This window comes from Piliocolobus tephrosceles, chromosome 9, assembly GCF_002776525.5.
Source record: "Piliocolobus tephrosceles isolate RC106 chromosome 9, ASM277652v3, whole genome shotgun sequence".
In the NCBI taxonomy this organism is placed as follows: domain Eukaryota; kingdom Metazoa; phylum Chordata; class Mammalia; order Primates; family Cercopithecidae; genus Piliocolobus; species Piliocolobus tephrosceles.
Genome location: NC_045442.1, coordinates 99,258,999 through 99,283,998, shown reverse-complemented (window position 1 = coordinate 99,283,998; position 25,000 = coordinate 99,258,999). Strand labels below are relative to the sequence as shown.

The window sequence follows — 25,000 nt, the reverse complement described above, 5'->3', positions numbered from 1 at the left end:
CTTTTATGCCTGGCTGCAGTTATAACTAAACTGAAAACACCTGTCTTTTTCTTTTGCTTCTCCCACAGTACCTTGTAGACAGCAGGACTGTAAGCAAAATTCTCAACTGTCTACTGAAATCTAAGAAGGCAAGTTAGCACAAAAAAATAATGGTTTCAGAGTTGACCTGGCATGAATACTGTAAGTCTTTACATTAAGAAGAATAGCTTAAGGCCAGGCGCAGTGGCTCATGCCTGTAATCCCAGCACTTTGGGAGGCCGAGGCAGGCTGATCACCTGAGGTCAGGAGTTCAAGACCAGCATGACTTGAGGTCAGGAGTTCAAAACCCCATCTCTGCTAAAAATGCAAAAATTAGCCAGGCATGGTGTCACATGCCTGTAATCCCAGCTCCTCAGGAGGCTGAGACAGGAGAATCACTTGAACCCGGGAGGCAGAGGTTGCAGTGAGCTGAGATTGTGCCATTGCACTCCAGCCTGGGTGACAGAGCAAGACTCCATCTCAAAAAAAAAAAAAAGAATAGCTTAGCACACCAGTGATGGGGCGGGGGGTTCTATCAATTCTACCTGTTTACATGAGAAGCTGTGGAAAAAAAATCATAAAAGAAACGTTCTAAAGAGAACTCCTTCCATCCAAAGATGGAAGAAAAATGAGAGCATTATATGGTTTTTTTTTTGAGACAGAATTTAGCTCTTGTTGCCCTGGCTGGAGTGCAATGGTGTAATCTTGGCTCGTTGCAACCTCTGCCTCCCGGGTTCAAGCAATTCTCCTGCCTCAGCCTCCTGAGTAGCTGGGATTACAGGCATGCACCACCATTCCCGGCTAATTTTGTATTTTTAGTAGAGATGGCCTTTTACCATGTTGGATTGGCTGGTCTTGAACTTCTGACCTTAGGTGATCTGCCTGCCTCTGCCTCCCAAAGTGCTGGGATTACAGGTGCGAACCACCGTGCCTAGCATAATCTATTGCTATAGTAAGAAAGGGACGTTCCAAATCATATATGCAATATTCACTATACCAGTTAGTTCAAATTCTTAATATTGAATTAAGTGTTCAAGAACTGTTTAGTTCTTGAATAAATAAGTGATCAATTCTCAACTATACATTTTTAATGTATAAAAAGAAAAGAACAGGAAGCACAAAGAAATAGGTAAAGAACAATGCTGGAGGACTGAGGTTAGATTTCCTATTCCAGGTATGTTAGGCTAAAATAACTACTCACCTTGGAACTGAATCTACAGAGGATGAAGATGGGACCTTGGAAACTTGACAGTTTGCTGCGGCAGCCAGCTTTAAGGCAGATGATGGAACAGCACTTAAAGTCCTCGGTATATGTCGTGCATTTATTGGGGCAATAGAGTTTACAGTGGCAACTGATGAAGGTACAGTTAATCGAATGTTGTTCCCAATCAGAACCTGAGTTGTTGCAGAATTGGCAGCAGTTACTTGATGACTCAGTGCACTGTGGGAACTTGAAGTCTGTGTAATATTTGAAGGCTGTAACAAAGCTGAACCTGCCGTTGACGGACTTGTATGTACAAGTGCTGTTGGTGTAGTACTACTGAGGTGTAAGCCCTTGTATACTCCTAGAGAGAAAAAGAAAGAAACATCTAAACAATGTACGACTTTGCTGTTTATATTATAGATATATGTTATAAATATAACCCAAACAATTTAAATGTCTTTATTCTTACCTGAGGCTGGAAGGACACCATTCACCCCGATTCCAAGCACCACATCATCCTTCATCTTGAATCCCATCAGTTGTTCTGATGTCACCAAAGCAGAAGCAGCAAACTGAGCACTAGCAGAATCCAAAGTCTTAGAAACAAAACCCTAAAAATACAAAAGAAATCTAATCAGTATCACTTAGTATCAAATCAGTATCAAAGCTACACATGTATACCAAAATCAGTTTGAATATAGTAAGTAAAAACGGCAAACCACTGAAATCTTTCTTTTTTAGTACCTTGAGATGCAACAGTAATTATCTCTTTTGATAGTCATATATTTGAAAAATGAAAAGTAATCTAAGTTGTAAATTTTGCTTCATATGTGACAATATATAATATGTATAAGTCGATTACCAAAATAAGCCTCCTATAATGTGGAAACAGCAAACCTCCAACACAAAATGTTGGACAAGAAATACGCTAGTAAACATTTCAGTGATTTGCAAATCCATATAATGAATACATATGTAAACTTCCTTCACCTAACTTATACACACACACGTATGTATACACACACAATGAAAGGCACCTTTGGGATAAGATAACTAGCACTTTAGAAATGGAAGCAACAAAATATGACATAATTTAACCTAGAAATTGACAGGCCCCTCAACTTTTTAAAAATAAATTTTTCCTGCAAGATGCATAGAGACTCAAACCTCAGCTTTATGTCCTACATGTGTTTAAATGGCAAACATTTATCATGCTTTAGGTTTAAAAGTTATCTCTTTCAACAGTAGGAAAGGTTATTTTTTGCATAATTTTAAAAGTCTTAATAATAATTAACATGCCCAAGAGAATGAACTGGGTGGGGTTATATATTCAAGGTACATTAACGGACTACAGGTCAGACGGGAGGCCAGTATCTTCATCTCATTTAACTAAGTGCTTTAGTTTTACTTTTTAAAATAGGGAGCAGAGGCAACAGCTTCCATACTCACCTGCAGTGTTCTTTCTAAACCCTGTATATTCAGGCGAAAGCCACTTTTCTGCTGGTTAGATGCAAGGTTCTATGACAACAGTTGGTAATTAGAGATGAACTCTGGTGGGAAACAATGAGGGATAATCATAAGACAGACAAATCCCTCACCTGTGATGTGTTGGTGGAGGAATTACTATTTGCTTGCTGTTGCTGAATTTGTGCAAGCTGCTGTTTCTGCATGAGTGCCAGTTGCTGTTGATGTTGCTGGTATTGTTCGGCTGTAAATGCTGAACATAAAATAAAGACACACTTTATACAAATGCCCAGCTGTCATATATGTCTTACAATACTAAAACGAAAATTCTGCATTAGAAGAAATTTGTGCAAAATTGAAGCATCTGACAAAGGATCATGATCCTGCTAAAGATCACTTCCAAATGAAAATTTCTATGTTTCTGCTACCACATTTAACAAGAGTGGCATGAATTTAAAGAAAAAAAAAATTAAACTTCCTGAATTAAACACAGGAAAGAGAACTTCTCACTTCCCAGATTTCAACACCACTATTTTTTTTTTAAGCTGTGACACTTGTTCTAGACAGTGTAGAAAGGTAATATCAGCTTTTAAAATCCATAGATTTGGAATTCAACTTTGCACTGAGCTTGAGAGAAATTCTGATAATTACCATTTGATTTCTATTTAATCCATATCTTCCCAATGCATTCAGATGATCCCTAACAGCTCTGTGTATATATACTAATTGTTCTACATATTTTCTAATTATAGTCATTAAAAATTTTTCCTCTATATGAAAGATTACAGTTGTTGGTTGGTTTATTGCCTTTTTTTTTTTTTTTTTTTAAAGAACTCATCCTTTAAGTTTAACAGGAAGAAAAGAGGCTCCAATGTTAAGGTTAATTAATTTTCCCCACCCAATTAACCCACCTGGAAAAAATCCAGTCAATAAGAACGGAGTTGTTTATGTTGATTTACTGTACAGAATGATGTCTGAGGAAAGACACTGTGTTATGCTACTTATGTTTGTCTATGGAGAGCTCAGTTCTAAAAAAAACAAACAAAAAAATGTTCATTTATTACCCCCCCAAAAAAGTGTGTGCAGTTTTTAAAAAGGAAACCTTTTTCTCTTTTTTTGCCAATTAAAAAAAAAAAGCACATACAATCACAATACCTCTGACTTTAAAGGCGTCTTTAAGAAGACTGTGATGTTTGTTTGAGTAATTAATTAAAACAAAAAAAAGATTTATCATGCATCCCTGGCTACCAGGGAATCCATAAATCATGCACATTTCCTCTATCTAAAGTTTAATGTTTTCAAAATACTGTCACCTAATTTGTTCTTGTTTAATGGCAGTTTGATAGTTTAGCTAGACTATCACTTCAAGTCTTATAATTTTCACTTATATAACTCATGAAGAATCTTTCTTTACCCTCCAGGATATAGTTTCTGCCTGGTACAACTAGAAAATGCTTAGGTACAAATTCTGCCATATTTGGAATGGATCAGAAAATTGTGAAATAATATTCAAGAAAACCTCATAAGTTATTAGTATCTACACAGGCTCTCATACTTGAGTCGAACTAAGTTCTTGGGTTACAAGGGCAAAAAAGTAACTTCTTGTTGGAAATTGGTTTTCTTATTTTCTGTGTGTTAAAATCTGTTCAGTTGGTATCTGTCCTTTGATGAGCTCCTTTTCCTACTATGTTTGTAATTCACAAATCTGCAATCTATAGAAAAGATTTTTATTGATAATAGAATGCTCCCTAAATACTGACATAAAAATAACTGTCAACATGATCATTTCCATATAAACAGAAATGTGTTGTTTTGAAACTTGAAGAAAATCTAAAAAGGTCAATGCTGCCCTAAAACAATTTCATAGTTAATATTCTCCTTATGTTTTAAAAATATCCATGAAAAGCAATTATTTAAATGTAAGGATCCTTGATTCACTAGATACTTTTGCCAATATATTTTTGAGATTTACAGCTGAATTTCCTACATTTGAGTGTGTGGCCTAAGCCTTGGCTTTTCTAGTAGAGAATGCTCGGTAAATTTAAAAGCAAACCAGTTTTGGAAGGTCAGGTCATTACATATATAGAAAAACCATAATTTAGCATTCACCGAATGTCTATGTATGAAAGTCCATATAGATGAAAGAAAGTATTCTTTCGTAGAACTTTGCTGGTGTGTGTGTTTAATTAAACATTTATCAGGAACTAATTAGAAATTGACATGAATAAAGTCTAAATATTTTTGCTTTATTTAACATCTTAATCCTGGGTCTTTGAAGGTCTTGTGAATTTCACTTCTTAAGAACTGTTAACTTCTTCCTAATACAGACTTGGAAATAAAAATGCAACCAAGGCCAGGTGCAGTGGCTCACACCTATAATTCCAATACTTTGGGAAGCCAAGATGGGTGGATCACGAGGTTAGGAGTTTGAGACCAGCCTAGCCAAGATAGTAAAACCCCGTCTCTATTAAAAATGCAAAAATTAGCTGGGTGTGGTGGCACGAGCCTGTAGTCCCAGCTACTTGGGAGGCTGAGACAGGAGAATCGCTTGAACCCGGGAGGTGGAGGGTGCAGTTAGCTGATACCAGGCCATTGCACTCCAGCCTGGGTGACAGAGTAAGACTGTCTCAAAAAAAAAAAAAAAAGAAAAGAAAAAAATGCAATCAACATTTTAGATTACTATGTTAGCCTATTTGTTAGATATTGCTGTCTTCTACAGAGTCTAGTTATGAAATTTTTCCTGGACACTTTTGGCAAATAGTCTAAGAAAAATGCACAGAGCAACCCGTAAGCTGAAAGTGGTGGTAACAAAAACCATGGTCTAGGGGCCAAAAGACCTTGACATTCTTAGTCCTCAGCTCTATCATAACTAGCTCTGTATTTCTGGCAAAGTTAGATCTTTTGGGACTCTGTGTCTTCATCTAAAATGAGAAAGACAGGGTGGGCGCCATGGCTCACGCCTGTAATCCTAGCACTTTGTGATGCTGAGGTGGGTGGATCACCTGAGGTTAGGAATTTGAGACCATCATGACCAACATGGTGAAACCCCATCTCTACTAAAAATACAAAAACTTAGCCAGACATGGTGGCACATGCCTGTAATCCTAGCTACTCAGGATGCTGAGGCACGAGAATCGCTCGAACCCAGGAGGCAGAGGTTGCAGTGAGCTGAGATTGCACCACTGCACTCCGGTGTGGGCCACAGAGCGAGACTTCATCTTAAAAATAAATACATACATAAATAAAATGAGAATGAGATTAAATTAGGTGATCATTAAGGTCCTTTTCAGCTATGAGATGCTAAGATTTTATATTTCTTCTGAGAAATAAAGTTCAATTCCTAAAGAAGGTTCCAGTGTGAATGAGTAGAAAAACTTGGACAAAGGTTGTAAATATGGGCAAATGAAATCTGAACTGGGTTTTATACATTATTTATCCAGAAAAAGTTCCCGGGTCTTTATCCTGAGATGACCTCAGGTCATGATACCCTTATAACCTGAAAGTCTTAACCAAACGCTAAATGGAAATAAGACAAAAATGACCACCACCCTCACCCTCTCTAAATGTCTATGAATGGATTGAGATATCAAGGTAGAATATTTTTAGGTTGTATGTTTACCTCCTGATAAGGTGTGGGAATCAAGTTTGTAATTCACACAAAGGTGGGCAAGATGGTTGTTGTTGACAGAGGACCAAATCTAGAGTCAGAATCCTTTCACAAAACCAGAAAGTTTTCAGGTCAGGAAGGACTCTTGGAGGTTGTAGGATTTCTTCCTACAACCTCACCTAGAGATGAAGAAACTTCTGAGGTCACACAGATGTAGTAGTGGAAGGAAAAGAGAACCCCAAAGCAATGAGATTTTAAATTGAAAAATAGACAAAAATTCGTGGATTTAATATTTATAAGAAATCTAACTTCTGATGTACCAACAGTATGAATCAAGTGCTTAAAAAGCCCGCATACCTAGAGCACCTGACAAACAAGGGTCTATGCAGGGAGAATCCTATGTATGGGACAGGATTAAAAGCTCCAAATATTTAACCAGGAACGGGACTAGGAAAGGAAACATGATAGGACTTCAACTGTGTGAAGGCCATCATGATGCCGGTGGGGGAGCAAACTCACTCGGTATGCTTCCATGAGCAAACCAGGGACCTGCAACTTTAAATTTAAGAAGGCAGTTTTTGGTTCAATACATAGACAAATGTTCTAACCAAGATTCTCAAATAACTCGATCTAGAAAGTTGTTGAATTTACCTTCACTAGAAATACTTAGGCAGAAGTAGAAACTATCTTTGTTTTGGTAGCTTCTAAGTAACCAATTCTCTGGGGCAGAATTTTTTTTCTGAGACAGGGTCTCACTCTGTTGCCTAAGCTGGAGTGCAGTGGTGTGATATGGGCTCACTGCAGCCTCGACCTCCTGGACTCAACTGGTCCTCCCACTTCAGCCTCCCAAGTAGCTCTAGCTGGGACTATAGGCGAGCACCATAATGCCTGGCTAATTTTTGTATTTTTTGTACAGATGGGGGTTTCACCATGTTGCTCAGGCTGGTCTTGAACTCCTTAGGCTCAAGCAATCCACCCCTGCTTTGGCCTCCCAAAGTGCTGGGATTGCAGGCATGAGCCACTGCGCCCAGCCTAAGACTCTGAGTCCACTTGTACTACAGGGAAGTCATGGTACGGTGCACCAGCAGCTGGACAGCCTACAGCTCAGACTGCTGCTCTGTGCACTGTACTCTTAGAGCTAAAGGTCATCAACGGAGATGATCAAAGGAGAGAAGCTGAGGGGAAAGTGATGGGTGCTAAGGAAACATTCAGCCGTGAAAGATGGAGTTTAGATTACCAAAATGTACACTTTTTTGGGGGGGGGGGAGGGAGTCTCACTCTGTTGCTCAGGCCTCCCGGGTTCAAGCGATTCTCCTGCCTCAGCCTCTTGTGTAGCTGGGATTACAGGTGTGTGCCACTACACCAGGATAGTTTTTGTATTTTTAGTAGAGACGGAGTTTTCGCCATGTTTGCCAGGCTGGTCTTGAACTCCCGATCTACCTGCCTCGGCCTCCCAAAGTGCTGGGATTACAGGCGTGAACCACAGCACCCGGCCCCTCAAAATGTATACTTTGCTTTTAATAAAACCAAAAGCAACCCCAAATGCCTAAAGACCCTGAATTAGAAATTTCTTTTAGTACACAGGCCAAACATTATTTTAATATAAAACAAAAGGTAACTTTAAAGAAATATAAAGTAAAATGATTCTTCAGGCAGTTATTAAAGTATGATCTCCTAATTAGTGAGACTGAGCTGACAGGATTCACGAGCCCTTATCAGCCATCTAGAAATCTAATTTGAAAACCAAAGTTTGTTGTAATTCATTTGTTGGCAAACTATGACCAGACCTGACCTCATCTGGCTGTGAATGATTGAACATGAGATTATTTACAGTCAAATATTCCTCTTAGTGTGAATATTCTTGCACTTTATTATATGACTAGAGAACTATTAATGTATTTTACTACAGGTGCTACTCCAGACTCTGCTACAGATGTTATGTAATAATCCACCTTCTATAGTAAAAAAGTTCTGAGGCTGGGCACGGAGGCTCATGAGGTCAGGAGTTTGAGACCAGCCTGGCCAATATGGTAAAACCCCATCTCTACTTAAAAAATACAAAAATGAGCCAGGTGTGGTGGTGCGCACCTGTAGTCCCAGCTACTCGGGAGGCTGAGGTGGGAGAATTGCTGAACCCAGGAGGCGGAGGTTGCAGTGAGCTGAGATTGTGCTACTGCACTCCAGCCTGGGCAACAGAGCGAGACTCTGTCTCGAAAAAATAAAAAGAAACAAAAATTCTGAATTTTGGAACACATTTGAATAAAGTCAAGGTCCTGCAGATTCACAAAACCTTACAAAATATTCAGTGCTCAAATCTAGAGTTCCTTTTCCACAGTAAGATGAAAATGTTATGTTACAAACTAAATTGCACTAAGTTATAGATATTAAGACTTGGAACATATCATTCTAACCACATATCTCCTATTCGTTTATAAAAATAAACCAAATCTTTACTGCAGATATGAAAGCTTAGAAAAATACTTCAGAATGCTGGTGAAATTTTACTGGAAATTAGGAATTCACATCTTGAACACAGAATTGTAGCTTAAAAATCACTTTCTGTTTCCAGTCTTTCTGAATTATATAAGGACTCTTACATAAGAGTCCTTATGCAAATGAATACCCAGTCACTGAACACTCAACTTCCCAAGGTGCTTTTGTGAGTTAAAAAAAAACAAAAAACAAAACTGTATTTGGAAACTGTCCAAAATCACCTATTAACTGAAGATTATTAAAAATATACAATTTATCCTGAAGTACTAAAACCTAGCCCCCCAAATTCCATATACACATATGGTCTTTCCCAGTTCCTTACCACTGTGTTATCCTGCTGCATGGTATCCAGAGGACCAAGCACTCAACACACCTAACTCACACAATACTCGGGTATTAGGAAGCCTAATACCTGACTGCTCAGGCTATACAAATATGCAAAATTGTCAAGAGTGGGAAGGAAAGTAAAAAAGATTCTGAGTAGCTGAAACAGACTATAAATTGAGCATATTAAAGCTCATGCACTTTACTAAAATGGACTTCTTTTATCTTCATTTAGAATTTCCTATTTAACTTAAAACTCCCAGCACTTTGGGAGGCCAAGGTGGGCGGATCACTTGAGGTCAAGAGTTCAAGACCAGCCTGGCCAACATGGTGAAATCCCATCTCTACTAATAATACAAAAATTAGCTGGGTGTGGTGGTGTGCACCTGTAATCCCAGCAACTTGGGAGGCTGAGGCATGAGAATCACTTGAAGCCAGCGGGCAGAGGTTGCAGTGAGTAGATCACGCCATGGCAAGACAGCCTGGGAGACAGCCTGGGAGACAGAGTGAAACTGTGTCTCGAAAAAAAGGCCAGGCACGGTGGCTCACGCCTGTAATCCCAGCACTCTGGGAGGCCAAGATGGGTGGATCATGAGGTCAGGAGTTCAAGACCAGCCTGGCCAAGATGGTGAAACCCTGTTTCTACTAAAAATACAAAACAGGCATGGTGGTGGGTGCCTGTAATCCCAGCTACTTGGGAGGCTGAGGCAGAGAACTGCTTGAACTGGGGAGGTGGATGTTGCAGTGAGCTGAGATCATGCCACTGTACTCCAGCCTGGGCAACAGAGCAAGACTCCGTCTCAAAAACAAGACAAACAAAAAAAACAATGATTGAATAATCAGAAATGGCTATAACTCATATATTCGGCTTAAATAGCAGCAAAGTTTATCAGGTGACTTGTATTTTACGAAATAGTTAACTTCCAAACTCATAAACAAGTTGAGCATCTCTAATATGAAAGTCAGAAATCTGAAATGCTCCAAGAACCAGAACTTTTTCTGTGATGACCTGATACTAAAAGTGGAAAATTCCACACCTGGCCTCATGTGATGGGCCATAGTCAAAATGCAGTCAATACTCTGTTTCATGCATAATTTTTATTATTTATTTATTTTGAGATGGAGTCTTGCCCTGTCACCCAGGCTGTAGTGCAGTGGCATGATGTCGTCTCACTGCAACCTCCACCTCCTGGCTTCAAGCGATTTTCCTGCTTCAGCCTCCTGAGTAGGTGGAATTATAGGCACCCACCACCACGTCTGGCTAATTTTTGTATTTTTTTTTCCTTTTTTTTTTTGAGATGGAGTCTTGCTCTGTCGCCCAGGCTGGAGTGCAGTGGTGCCACCTCGGCTCACTGCAAGCTCCGCCTCCCGGGTTCACACCATTCTCCTGCCTCAGCCTTCCCAGCAGCTGGGACTACAGGCGCCCACCACCATGCCCAGCTAATTTTCTTTGTTTTTTTAGTAGAGACAGAATTTCACCATGTTAGCCAGGATGGTCTCGATCTCCTGACCTCGTGATCCGCCTGTCTTGGCCTCCCAAAGTGCTGGGATTACAGGCGTGAGCCACCGCGCCCGGCCAATTTTTGTATTTTTAATAGAGATGGGTTTTGCCATGTTGGCCAGGCTGGTCTTGAACTCCTGACCTCAGGTGATCTCAGGCGATCTGCCCACTTCGGCCTCCCAAAGTGCTGGGATTACAAGCGTGACCTACCGTGCCTGGCCTGACTCTTCTCTTTTAATAAGCCCAACACTGCCAGTTTTTCCGCTGGCATCAGACTACACCAGAGTTTCTTTGGTTAACTGCCAGAGGAAGTAGTCTGGTTTGTATGTGGGGGCCATGCCGTATGAAAATTAAAAATTATCTTTAAAATCACAATTACTACTGAATGAGGTAAGATGTTTAACCTATGAATAAAGTGGCAATGCAGGCAGGCACTCACGCTGTAAGAGGAGCAACACATTCAACTTCCCCTACTCCAGGCTCACTCTGGAGAATATATTCTCTCAGTAAACTGTATTTAGAATTCCGTATAACATTTGAGCTGCTACATTTTTTCTTTTTTTTTTTTTTGAGATAGAGTCTTGCTCTGTCACCCAGGCTGGAATGCAATGGCATAATCTCGGCTCACTGCAACCTCTGACTCCCAAGTTCAAGCCATTCTCCCTGCCTCAGCTTCCTGAGTAGCTGGGATTACAGGCACCTGCCATCATGCCCCGCTAATTTTTGTATTTTTAGTAGAGACCGGGTTTCGCCATATTAGCCAGGCTAGTCTGGAACTCCTGACCTCAGGTGATCTGCCTGCCTCGGCCTCCCAAAGTACTGGGATTACAGGCATGAGCCATCACGCCTGGCCTAAATTTTCTTTTTTTTCCTTCAGGGGTCTGGAGTTGGATTAAGTGAAATGCACTTATGATATGGATGCACTGCAATATAGTATGCAGAGAAAAGCTTTAGGTCTCTGGAATATTCACAAATACAAATGAACAGTATCACCCTACAGTAGTCTGTAGGTATCTATCCTCTAAGTATTACAAGATCTAGCAAAATTTAAGGAGAAACTGAAAATAATTAAGACAATAGGAAAAAAATAGATAAACTCATTTTTAAAAAGTAGTATCAAGGCTGGGTGCAGTGGCTCACCCCTGAAACCCCAGCACTTTGGGAGGCCAAGGCAGGAGGATCACTTGAGGCCAGGAGTTTGAGACCAGCCTGGGCAACACAGAGAGACCCTGTCTCTTACAAAAAATGAGCCAGCCATGGTGGCGTACGCCTGCAGTCCTAGCTACCCAGGAGGCTGAGGTGGGAGGATCGCTTGAGCCTGGGAAGTTGACGCTGCAGTGAGCCATGACTGTGCCACTGTACTCCAGTCTGGGTGACAGAGAAAGATCCTGTCTTAAATACATAAATAAATAGTTGTATCGCATATATGAGGCAAAGAAATGATAAAGAAGAAAAATTACAAGGTTACTAATTATTTCTTTTCAGCTAAGCTTTTGGTAATGCTCATCTTTTAATGTTCTTTGGCAAACACAAATCAACCAAGTTTTACAGCTGTTATTAATATGCCTATTTAAAGTAGTACAGCAAAACATTTTTCATAAAAAAAGAGCATTATAAAATCCTTAAATATTTAGGATAGTTATACACTTCAACTTCTCTATTTAAGGGGTGGAGAAGATAGAGATTGACAGAATATGCCTATTTTCTGAGAAGTCTCAAAGAATTTTTTACAGCTTAGAAAGCTTCATTACTAGGGTAACCTATGAGAAATTTATACTGTTAAAACCTCTACACTAACACTACATTTAAGTCTTTATTGAAAAGTTCTTTATTTTGATTCTTAAGACTATAAAAGTAGAGAGAAACTGGCTTTTGGTGATAAAGACAGTAACATTAATGGGATTATAAATAAGCTATTTGGCCCTAAAATAGCTTTATCTTCCAGTTGATTTCTGAATTGTGATTATTTTTCTCATGAGCTGGAAGACTTCCATTTCACAGAAGTACAGCTGACCCTTGAATAACATGGGTTTGAACTGCCTGGGTGCACTTATTTGTAAATTATCTTCTGCTTCTGTTACCCCTCAGATGACAAGACCAACCTCTCCTTCTCCTCAATGTGAAGATGACGAGGATAAAGACCTTTATGATGATCCACTTACACTTAATGATTAGTAAATGTAATGTATTTTCTCTCCTTTATGAATTTCTTTTTTTTTTTGAAACAGGGTTTTGCTTTGCTGTGAAGGCTGGAATGTAGTAGCACGATCTCGGCTCACTGCAGCCTCGACCTTCTGGGCTCCTACCACCTCAGTCTGCTGAGTAGCTGAGACTACAGGCGCTCACTACCACACCCATCTAATTTTTGTATATTTTGTAGAGATGGGGTTTCACCATGTTGCCCAGGCTAGTCTTGAACTCCTGGGGTCAAGCAATCTGCCCACTTTAGCCTCCCAAAGTGTTGGGATTACAGGCATGAGCCACCATGCCTGGCTCTATAAATTTCTTAACAACATGTTCTTTTTCCTAGCTTGTTTTAAGAATATAGTACAGAATACATATAACACACAAAATATGTATGTTTGGACTGTTTATCTTAACAGACTAATGGACTGTTCATGTTATTGGTAATTCTGGTCAGGAGCAGGCTATTAGTCAAGTTTTTGGGGGGTCAAAAGTTATACATGAATTTTGGACTGCATGGGGAGGTGCCCCTAACCCTCATGTTGTTCAGGAGTCAACTGTACTTTTTTTAACCACCAAGTAAACTAGTTTACGGAACATTTTCTGGAGGTCTTTAAGAATCAGAGCAAATGTTCATATTTATGAAGCAATTTAACTATAATCCTACAGGGCGAATTAGGGGAACAATAAATATCTTTATAGTCCTTAGATTACCTTTACAAAAATCAGTAGTAACATAATTCAATAGTGAATTTCTACAATATATATGCTTCAAATAACACAAACTTATGCTTTAAAACAGACAGCTAAGATTATAGGAATATTTTAAATAAACAGCATTTATTTTAGACACATTTCAAATAAAAGCCACAATAAACAAATAGATATTATCTGAAACATTTCAAAAATATTAACCCTTTAAATGTTCTTCCCTGAAAAATTAGTTTATCTTTAATAAATTATTCTGAATTACTGTGTCAGCATATAAGGTTATGCATATATATTCACTTGCTGGTCTCTATGTTAAAGAAGACTAGGTAAAAACTAGAGAAATATCTGAACATAAAACAGTTAACAATTTATGGCCCATTTTCTTCTCATATTATTGAAAAATATGATAAATCTTATAGTTCACAGACTATATCCAGGAAACAAATGTCACGTATTGAATAGAAATAAACCATCTTTGTACGCAGGTATGTTTAAATGAAGACACATACATACAAACTCCTATAGCAACAGGATTCAAATAAATACTTAGACCAAGATCTATCTTTCTTTTTCTTTTTTCTTTTTTTTTTTTTTTAACTGTTTCAGAGAAAAGGACTTTAAGCCATAAATGTAACAGACCACAGTCAAACAAATGGCAAATGGTTGGACCTGATATTTCTATAGAAATGTACATCATAACAGTCAACATACCAAAGTGTGCTGAACCACTGCTACTTTTACTTTGCGTAGAGGTACTGCATGTCTGGGTCCCAGGTTGTGCTGTTCCTGTTCGGTTTATACTCCTATATAATTTTCTACAGGAGAGTTCATCATTGTCACTGTCATGTAGGGATGGTGTCCGAGGCCTAAAATGCCGCCATCTACATGATTTGATATTGACTAGTATCTGACTGAGGTCTTTAGAGAAAGATTTGTCCGAGGTATTTGTTTCTGAGGTATTGGCAAACTGATTGACTGGAGAATGTTGTGGTGAGGAAAGCATTTCCAAATCCAGATGGTGAAACACACTGTCATAGTCTGAATGAGCTCTATCCAGTAAGACCCTATTAAAAAATCAGATAAGAAACAGTTATTTAAAATAGCTATTCAAAGATTATATATGAAATCTTTTTCCTTTTCCCCCCAACTGCCAAAAGGCCAACTCATACTGAATATTTAAAGCTTTAAAGTTGATTATTTTAGTATTTGGTTCTTATAGGCTATAATCTCAATTTCTAATAAAAGTTATTTTAACAAATTGTTTTTCAACCAAAGATTTTCACTTCCATTACAAAGCACCAAAATGAACGCTTTATAAAATGTTGCGAACACATTTATTCTATATTTAAGCAAAAACTTCATTCTTTTGGGGGGAAAGGGTGAAGAAAGAAGAAAAGCAACAAAAAAACATAGTATTTTATACTATTAACATTTCTTAATAGACAAAATATTTGAGATCCACTACTCTAGAGGATATATTCTTATGTTATTGATTGATTGAGATGGAGTTTTACTCTGTCACCCAGATTGGAGTGCAATTGTGCGATCTTGGTTCACTGCAACCTCCGCCCCAGGTTCAAGTGATTCTCCTGCCTCAGCCTCCCAAGTAACTGAGATTACAGGCGCCTACCACCATGCCCGGCTAATTTTTGTGTTTTTTGTGGAGATGGGGTTTCCCCATGTTGGTCAGGCTGGTCTCAAACTCCTGACCTCAAGTGATCCACCCACCTTGGCCTCCCAAAGTGCTGGGATTACAGGTGTGAGCCACCATGCCTGGCCTCTTGTTATTCATATAAACATTATAAATGACTCCAATTCAAAATAACATTGATTAATGTTAGTAATAGAATAAAATATAGCCAATGTAGAGAATTTTCACTGCTCCTGATGCCAACATAGTGATGGAAGAAAACGGACTAAATAAAATGTATTTCAGTGCCTAGATAATTCTTAACCAACGTTTAAATAATAATAAAAAAAATGCTCTGCAATTAAGAGTTAAAGACAAAAAAAAATTTGTATAAGCCATTGGTTTATCATAAATATACCCTTAGGTTTCTTCCTGAAAAATCGCCTTGATACCATTATTTGCTTTCCCTTTTAATTTTCCCCACACATTATACATTAACGTCTCTCCATTCCTTGAGTTTATGTGTTTTGTCATTTGTTTCCTGTCCCTATATGAACAACTTCTTGCATAAAGACATTGAGAGTATGAAGGAAGGAATTCTACAAGGTTTAAACAAAGGAAGAACAATTAGATCCTGACAAACTGGGATGTCAAGATCAGGTTATGCATGGATCCTTTTCATTGTCAGGTTAAACCCATTATACTAGTTAGTGTGAAACAACTTTTTTGCAGTTTCTTTAACTTAATACACTGTGTGCAATCAGGATTTACACTTGTCTTCATCTGTTGCCTTTTCTCACAATTCTATCCCTTGATAATTTATCTGAAGTTTTCCACCTTGGGGAGAAAAGCAGGTCCATTAGGGACCCATTAGAGTTATGACAAAAGCTATGGATGTGTAAGAACCAGGTAGTACAGCAGCAAAAATATTTTAGTCCACAAATCAGTTAAGAATAGCAAATAGGAACTAATGAGTTGTTCAGAGGGATTACCTGACTTTAAAAGTTAAATTCGATCACCCTAATGCCTAAAAAATCCTTCTGCTAGGAATATAGAAATACCTTACCTTCCACCGCGCCCAACCCGTCTTCGTGCAAATCCAATACACCTTTGGGGTACGGTGAGAGTAGTTAAGCAGTATCTATATCGCACATCCCCTAATCCTCCATCTTTAGGACTAGTCCAAGGCCAGTTGCCAGTTTGGTCTAAGTGAGGCTTAAAAAAAAAATCCAAATTATTTAATTTTGTCAGTTAAAGGTAAACAGTTTGTTATTTACAAAGACAGTCTGAAACTTACAGCATAGTACTGACAGCCTGCTTTCCTACGGAAAGCAAAAGGACCATCAGGATCATTGTCTTCCTCAGCTTCCGAAGAGCCAGACAAAACCTTTAAATGAAATAAAGAAAGTAGGTCAGATATGTGACTTCCTATATCCCTCCTCAAAGTTCACAGAGAATTGTATTTGTACCTGGGAGAGAGGTTCTTCGTCTGAGCTGGGAAAGTCATACTGATTCAGATCTTTAGCATTGAAAACTGGCAGTGCAGCAGGACTCGTCTGTTGGGGAGTAGCAGCGGCAGACGATGGTAAGACTTTGGGCTTCTTTTCATATTTCCGTTTCGGTCGGATAAGATCGGCTTTATCTTGCTGCAACAAAGACATGAATTAATTATACACCAGAAACCATGTTCAACAAACTTGCAGTTTTGGGGGAAATTTTAAAAAGAAGTTTATTGCTATAATGAGGGCATTTATATTCATAAGAGACACAAGACTCTATGTTTGGCCATCTTATAGTGTAAAGTCTAGAGAAGTTGGCCTCCTTTCGCATACATTTGTCCTACAATCTAAACATAATCACACAAACAATTTTGTTTCAATTAAAATAAAAGGAGAGAACAGAAGTTCTCCAACTTCTGAAGTCTTACAACTGCAATTAGTATATTTACTGCTGGTTCCTCTCATTTTCTTAATTTTCTATGAAAATTCTAGAGATAATTTTTTTTTAAAAGGGGATTGTCTAGTCCTTATTCTCAAGAAATAATAAATATAGGACAAATAAAAATGAAAATGTCTTCGTATATACAGAAAGCAAACTACAGAAAACTGTTAACATAGTAGATAACAAAGTCATAATGCTGACTGAGGGGTTATACAAATAAAGAGTAGAAAGGATTTGCGGGCTGAACAATGAAAGCTTTCTGAAATGGTGAATTTTGAACAGTTTTAATGGATAAAGATATGAAATCATTAAATAGGGGAAATTCAGGATAAAATATATAGGCAAGAGTAACTGAGCTGATGGAACACAGCACGTTAGACACATGGATTACAGATGATGGCAAAGGTTGGGAGAAGTATGAATTTGATATGTAGGCAATAGGTAAGGTAAAGTAGTGGCAAAAATTGTATTTGTTGGAAAGAAAAAGATCATGGCAAGCACCACGGTTATGTGAATACGCTAAATATTTATGTTAGGTTTTATGCAGTTTATGACATTATGGTTTTTTGGGAAAACCATGGCTTTCCCAAACCATAAGGCATCTCTCTACAATTTCTACTGTTGTATTTGACAGGATAATCAAATCAAAAGCTGGCCATGGCAATGCAAAACATTATTTAAAAATTAACATCAACCATCAGCTAGGGCAGTGCTTGAGGACTACATTACTATCTATTACTTTTTTCTTTTTTTCTTTGAGATGGAGTCACTTGCTCTGTCACTTAGGCTGGAGTACAGCGGTGTGATCTCGGCTCATTGCAATCTCTGCCTCCCAGGTTCAAATGATTTTCCTGCCTCAGCCTCCCAAGTAGCTGGGATTACAGGCTCACGCCACCACACCTGGCTAATTTTTTTTGTATTTTTAGTAGAGATGGGGTTTCGCCATGTTGGCCAGGCTGGTTTCAAACTCTTGACCTCAAGTGATCTGCCTGCCTCTACCTCCCAAAGTATTGGGATTATAGGCGTAATAATCCCAACACTTTGCCGCACCTGGCCTAAAGTAAGTAACTTTTAAGCATGAGTGGCACACATACAGAGGAAAGCAAAGAATAGGATAATTAATCTTAAAATACGAAAACTGAAGGATAATACTAAAGTAGTTCACAAAATCATGTACGGCTCAGATTGGGGGACCACATTAAAACAGTTAAGAGTGGGAGGCCAGGCGGGGTGGCTCATGCCTGTAATCCCAACACTTTGGGAGGCCGAGGCGGGCAGATCATGAGGTCAAGAGATTGAGACCATCCTGGCTAACACGGTGAAACCCCGTCTCTACTAAAAATACAAAAAATTAGCCAGGTGTGGTGGCACGTGCCTGTAGTCCCAGCTATTTGGGAGGCTGAGGCAGGAGAATCACTTGAACCCAGGAGGCGGAGGTTGCAGTGAGCCAAGACCGCACCACTGCACTCCAGCCTGGGCGACAGAGCGAGACTCCGTCTCAAATTAAAAAAAAAAAAAAAAGTAACAGTGGAAACAATCCCATTCAGCTTTAAAGATACATTTAGAACTAATATATTATAAATGCAGGACATAAAATTTAGATCAATGCAAAATTTAAATAAAAACTTACATGAGTAAACTAAAACAGTATTTTGGGGCACAGCTCTAACTTTCCAGATTACTGAAGAGAGTAACGAGAATAACTCTATTCTTCCTCCCATCCTCCCCTACGTTTTTTAAAAATCAAAATGTCTATGTTAACAAAGTGGGGGAAAAAAAAAGTCCATGTTTTTTCACAAAATGGTCTGGTCCCTGGCACTGCTTTAAACACCTCCTCCCTCTCGCCTCCAAAAAAAGTCCAGGCTGGGGAAATCATCATTCATTCAAACTGGTGTGGCAGGTTGTACATTCAGGCTGGAAGGTCTGTTTACCACACACACAAAAAAAACCTGTGTGACAATGATATTAAATGACACAGGGGAGATAAAACTGATGACAAATGTGCCCATTCCTCAAATTAACTGGTATGGTAGATGCAAAGTTTCATGAAACATTTTTTTTGAGACAGAGTCACTCTGTCGCCCAGGCTGGAGTGCAGTGGCATGATCTTGGCTCACTGCAAGTTCCGCCTCCCGGGTTCACGCCATTCTCCTGCTAAGCCTCTGAAGTAGCTGGGACTACAGGCGCCCGCCACCACGCCTGGCTAATTTTTTTGTGTTTTTAGTAGAGATGGGGTTTCACCATGTTAGTCAGGATGGTCTCGATCTCCTGACCTCATGATCCGCCCACCTCGGCTTCCCAGAGTGCTGGGATTACTTACAGGCATGAACCACTCGCCCGGTCATGAAAAATTTCATACAAAAAAATGCATAAGGTACTTTTTCCTCAGATGTACACTTTCCAAGAAAGTGCCACTTAATTAATGGCTCCCCTTATTTACCTCAGTTTCCCTTCACTAATTTTATTTCCTCTCACAAATTTTATTCTTCACAAATTGTGATTTGGTTAAATACTAATCTGTCAAATATTTCCATTTCTAAATCATTATATTACAAACTATTAGGATACCAAAATTCCTTCTTATACATGATTGTGTCCACAAAAGACAGAAAAACTCATTTGAGGCCGGGTTTGGTGGCTCACACCTGTAGTCCAGCACTTTGGGAGGCCGAGACGGGCGGATCACCTGAGGTCAAGAGTTTGAGATCAGCCTGGCCTACATGGCGAAACCCCATCTCTACTAAAATTACAAAAATTATCCCAGCGTGGTGGCGCACGCTACCTGTAGTCTCAGCTACTAGGGGAGGCGAGACAGGAGAATCGCTTAAACTCGGTGGGTGGAGGTTGCAGTGAGCTGAGAGTGTGCCACTGCACTCCAGCCTGGGTGACAGAGCAAGACTCTATCTCAAAAAAAAAAAAAAAAGAAAGAAAGAAAAACTCATCTGATCAGGGAGGATTTCATCTCTTTCTCCCTAACTCTTCATATTTTGTATGAATTATTTCAATACTTCATAATCCTACAACTTGTAAAAGGAGTATTTTTCCTTTTATCAGATATAGTAACAAAAGCTTCCCTTTATAAGGAAGAGAAACAAAAATAAAATTTTAATTATAGATTAAAATTCTGCTTTTCTTCATATTATGGCACAATCATTGCAATATACATTAAGGTGGGGTTTATATGTATTTTTCTTTTTTTATCTTTTTTTTTTTGAGATGGAATCTTGCTTTGTCACCCAGGCTGTATTGCAGTGGTGCGATCTCGGCTCACTGCAACCTCTACCTCCTGGGTTTAATTAATTCTCCTGTCTCAGCCTCCCGAGTAGCTGGGATTGCAGGCGCATGCCACCATGCCTGGCTAATTTTTTTGTATTCTTAGTAGAGACGGCGTTTCACCATGTTGGTCAGGCTGGTCCCGAACTCCTGACCTCGGGTGATCCACCCACCTCTGTCTCCCGAAGTGCTGGGATTACAGGCATGAACCACCGTGCCCAGCCTATATGTATTTTTCTTTTTAACCTTCATTCTGATGATAAAATACCATCCCATTATACTATTATCACAAAAACATTAATCACCTTATTAACTTTGAACTCCTTCACATCCATTGTTTCCTGGTGTTTAAATTGACTGCTATTAGTAATAGGGATGATGGGGATGGCATAAGTAGGTTTCATTGGCTGTCTCTGTGCCATAACCTCAGACATGATCTCTCCATTGTAATCGCCCAAATTATACCTAAAATTATACAAATGAAAGTTTAAAATTACATATATTTAAGGAATACAACGTGATGTTTTGATATACATTTATACTGTGAAATGATTACCACAATCAAGCTAATTAACATATCCATCACCTCACATAATTACCTTGTGTGTATATGTGGTGAGATTACTTAAGATCTACTCTTAGCAAATTTCAAGTATATAATACATTGTTATTAACCATGCTGTACATTAGGTCTCCAGAACTTATTCATTTCATAACTGTAAGTTTGTACCCTTTGATCAACATACAAAATATGTAATTTTTATTTGTCAGTTATACCTAAATAAAGCAGGAAAAAGAAGAAAATTTTGGAAAGTTAATTTTGTAAGTATTTATCTTTATAACCATTAATAACTAGCTGACTAGGATGTAATTATAAATACCAATTACATTTAAGGCAAGATTGTAGTTAAACTTTGACTATTCAATGTCTCTTAAAATTAAAGATTACATAATTCCTTTTGTTTCTTCCTTTTACTTTTTTGGCTTATAGCTTTATCATGGCATATAAATAGAGGACTGTGGGGAAGAAATCAAAAGTTGGAATTTTAACGTAGCAATTTTGGTGAAAGATTTGGTGAAGAAGTTGAAAGTAATGCCTAAAATGGTGCTATGGATCTTTCTGCTAATTAGAATTGCCTGGGCTTTAAAAGTAATTTTTCTAAAAGTAACCACAAGAAATTTAAAAGTGGTTTTCTTTGGGGATAGGGACTAGAAATAGGGCAGGGTTTTTTTTTTTTTTTTTAAGTTTTCATTGTGTACCTTGCCAAATGCTTGAGTGGTAAGATACATGGGCCTTTCCCCCTCTTTCTTTGCCCTTTTCTATTTAACAGTCCAGTGTTAAGTGAATCCAGTCACTTTTAAAGAAAATAGAGGAAAATATGTAAAAGTATAAAAAGTACCATACCACAAATTTAAAGTCTCTATTATTTAAAAAAGATATTTCTGTAATTAGATTATTGCACAGGAAATAAATTAACTCAATATACAAAATGTTAATGGCACTATACTTCCTCTAACATTATTAAAATATATACATTACCTCTTTTCCATAATTTCCAGTGTTAAGTGCAATAGCTCTCTTTTACTTTTTTCTCTTCTTTTTATCATCTCTAGAATAGTAACAGCTCGACTTAGATCTCGTCGCAGCTTAAGCATTTTTTCATAAGAGGCTTCATCATTTTTGCGATTCTGCAAATGTGAAGTTGCTTGTTTAATGTAAGTATTTCTAACTAGTGGTATAGTTATTGACCCATTAAATTTATATATTTGAAGGGTTAAATGAGAATTTAAAGACAATAAAAGGGAGCACAGATCACCAGGAAATCAATTTTGTATTGATTTTTAAATGGATTAACATTAAAATATAACATTAACAGCTGCATAATAAATCTTAAGTTCAATTTAAGTATTTTTCTTATAATTGGAAAGTCATATTTGAATATAAATTAAACTATAGTATTGAGATAGTCCTAACTATAAATAATTATTATATCAATTACTATCAAAAAAATTCTTCAAATTCACTTACTTTTCGAGTCTGCATTTTTTCAGTACGCCTTCTAAAAGCCACATAAGGATCATTTGTGCTGGAACCATCTCGCTTTTCTTGTTTTACTGATGGAATAAGAGATGGCCCTCGACAGTTTTTTCTCTTTTTAATCCAATATTCATAAACTTCTCTAATTAGTTCATCATCTTCTTTTAGCAGTAGTTTGGCTTCCTGCAGACTGACTGGCTAAATGTAAAACCATTATGTCATTTTCATACAATACACATACAAGGTTCATCAGTATTTACTTCTAAATTTAAAGGACAATAATGGATATTACAACATTATTAACAAACGGGAAACTTGAGGAGTACACTATCCATGTCAGTCACTGAACTAGGGTGCTTTATATACATTATTTAATCTTTACAACAATCCTAGGGGAACCGAGGCACAGAAAAATTTAAACATATTGCTCAAGATTACACAGGTTACTGATAAGCAGAGATGAGATTTGAATTCATACTTTTTAACTCTAAAGTCTGCCTGATTACCCCTAACCTACAATCTCACACTCTTTCCATACAATACAGTTCTTTACACAGACTATGTATATACTTGTTATATACAAATGAAGTTGTACCTGCTGACCACTGCCTTTTTCTAGGCGGTCAATCATCTCCTCAAATTGCAATGGGCAGATGTCCATTTTCTTTTTCAGTTTATTCACAAATACTTCATCTTCAGAATCCAAATCATAATCTGGCTGTTCAGCATCCAAACTAAAAGCTGACAGAAGGAACCATATGCAATCATTTACTGTGTGAATTCACCAACAAAAACTTCACAGATGTCTGCATAAAAACAAGACCTACACTTTCTAAAGAAATAAGAAAGAATTTCTGGATTTTGTTTTCAAAGTTGCAAACAATCTAAGTTTACAGATTTGTCTTTCACATTTAAAGTTAAAGAAAGGAGATTATCTTCACTATGAATATACATATAAGTAATAAAAGACAACGGATGCGACCCCCTCCGACCACTCCTAAAAGCAAACAGACTAGAAGCCTATTATTAAGAACATAAAGCAATCATTAAAACTTACTCGGTTGAACCATGTGCAAGTGCCATTTTTATAGATCAAAAATCATCACATAGGCAATTTTTACAATATAAAAGGAGAAGGCTTTTAAATAAGATTTTTTTCTATAATATTTAAGTCCTATTTTGTAGATTATTCAACTACTTTACCAAAAGCTAAGGGAGTGGTCTTTAAAGCTGAAGTGTTAGAAGTCACTACCAATAACAGTACAGATTGAGAATCCCTCATTCAAAATGCTTGGGACCAGAAGTGTTTTGGATTTTGGAATATTTGAATATAATCAGATTTCTTGAGGGTGGGACCCAAGCCTAAACACAAAATTCATTTTTTTCACATATACCCTATATGCATAGCCTGATGGTGATTTTATGTTATATTTTGTGCGTGAAACAAAGTTTTGAATGTGACCCATCATCACATGAGGGCAGGTGTATAATTTTCTACTTGTGGAATCACACTGGTGCTCAAGTTTCGAAATGTGGAGCATTTCAGATTTTGAGTTTTCAGCAGCTGTCACTCAGTGAGTACATTCCTGCCTAGGAAGTTTGTTTCTCTATGGGAACACTGTCATGTTGACGGAAACGGGAGGATCTTAGATCTGCTGGCAAGAACCACTGCTACTATCAAATGTTGTTTAATTACTTACCAAAATTAAGCTAGGTTGGTATGAATATGATAAGCAAAACATTAAACAGCTTTAACATAAAAGTTTGTCTCACATCTTTCCCTTACTTAATTCCTTCTACTAACCTTAGATTCCACATCTTTAGAATGGTGTAAGGCCCTTTTTTCCTATTCTCTCCAGTGTCATCAGTTCTTTTTATGATCTAGTAAGATGAGATTTCATTGATTTCATCCAGTATGCTATTTCATGATAGTGCAGGCCTTTACAAAAATCCCTGTTTTTCTGCTTGGCCACCAAGAAGGCAAATGCTTATTTATTCTTTTTAGCACCCAGCCTGGTATCACTCCTCTAGAATCCTTTTTTGATTATTCCCCACCCAAGAAGTGGTTCCTAACCACTTTCATCTTTTTTAGTGGCTAAGAGCCCACTTCTCATACTTTATAATGTACCGTTAAGCATGCCTCCCTATTAGAATGTGCGTGATCTCTTTAGGGAGAGGCATGCCTTCTTTATTTCTGTACCTCTACGTGGAGGGTAACAGGTTTCACCTTGTATACCACCTCTGCTTGCAGTACTCTACTGAAAAGTATTCTAATGTAACCTCTATTAAAGTGGGGGGAAATAACCTCCAAAACCAGTCAGACATTAAAGTCTATGATAGGTACAAAGAGCACTATTTAGCTGCCAAATACCGCCACCTCTGCTTAAAGCTTAACATAGTGTCTGGCCTGGAGAAGTAAAAAAAATATTGGTACAGTTGAATGTATTATTTCACTGTTTTATTTTTTATTTTAACCTATATCACTTCGATAACATTTCTAATTAAAATAAGTAAGTATTCAGACTATAAAAATTTCTAGATGTTAACATCTCTGTACTCACAGTACCTGCAATCATGGGCCCTCCAATGATTTTCCATCATCACATTTTGTC

At 38.0% G+C, this 25,000-nt stretch overlaps 1 protein-coding gene across 4 annotated transcripts in view; it reads right to left on the bottom strand.

The window, feature by feature from the left end:
• EPC1 (enhancer of polycomb homolog 1) overlaps nucleotides 1–25,000 on the bottom strand; it is a 113,170-nt gene that overhangs the window by 2,546 nt on the left and 85,624 nt on the right. For 2 of the 4 annotated variants that reach the window (XM_023218139.2, XM_023218137.3), the window contains exons 3-14: nucleotides 22,984–23,129; nucleotides 22,380–22,586; nucleotides 21,891–22,039; nucleotides 20,656–20,815; nucleotides 16,606–16,782; nucleotides 16,434–16,523; nucleotides 16,203–16,351; nucleotides 14,218–14,570; nucleotides 2,821–2,939; nucleotides 2,672–2,740; nucleotides 1,692–1,833; nucleotides 1,220–1,583 (exon numbers count right to left, since the gene is read on the bottom strand). In XM_023218139.2, coding sequence (XP_023073907.1) covers nucleotides 1,220–1,583; nucleotides 1,692–1,833; nucleotides 2,672–2,740; nucleotides 2,821–2,939; nucleotides 14,218–14,570; nucleotides 16,203–16,351; nucleotides 16,434–16,523; nucleotides 16,606–16,782; nucleotides 20,656–20,815; nucleotides 21,891–22,039; nucleotides 22,380–22,586; nucleotides 22,984–23,129 — 2,125 coding nt within the window. The remainder of the gene's footprint in view (nucleotides 1–1,219; nucleotides 1,584–1,691; nucleotides 1,834–2,671; nucleotides 2,741–2,820; nucleotides 2,940–14,217; nucleotides 14,571–16,202; nucleotides 16,352–16,433; nucleotides 16,524–16,605; nucleotides 16,783–20,655; nucleotides 20,816–21,890; nucleotides 22,040–22,379; nucleotides 22,587–22,983; nucleotides 23,130–25,000) is intronic. The other 2 variants (XM_023218140.3, XM_023218138.2) reach the window with 1 other exon arrangement.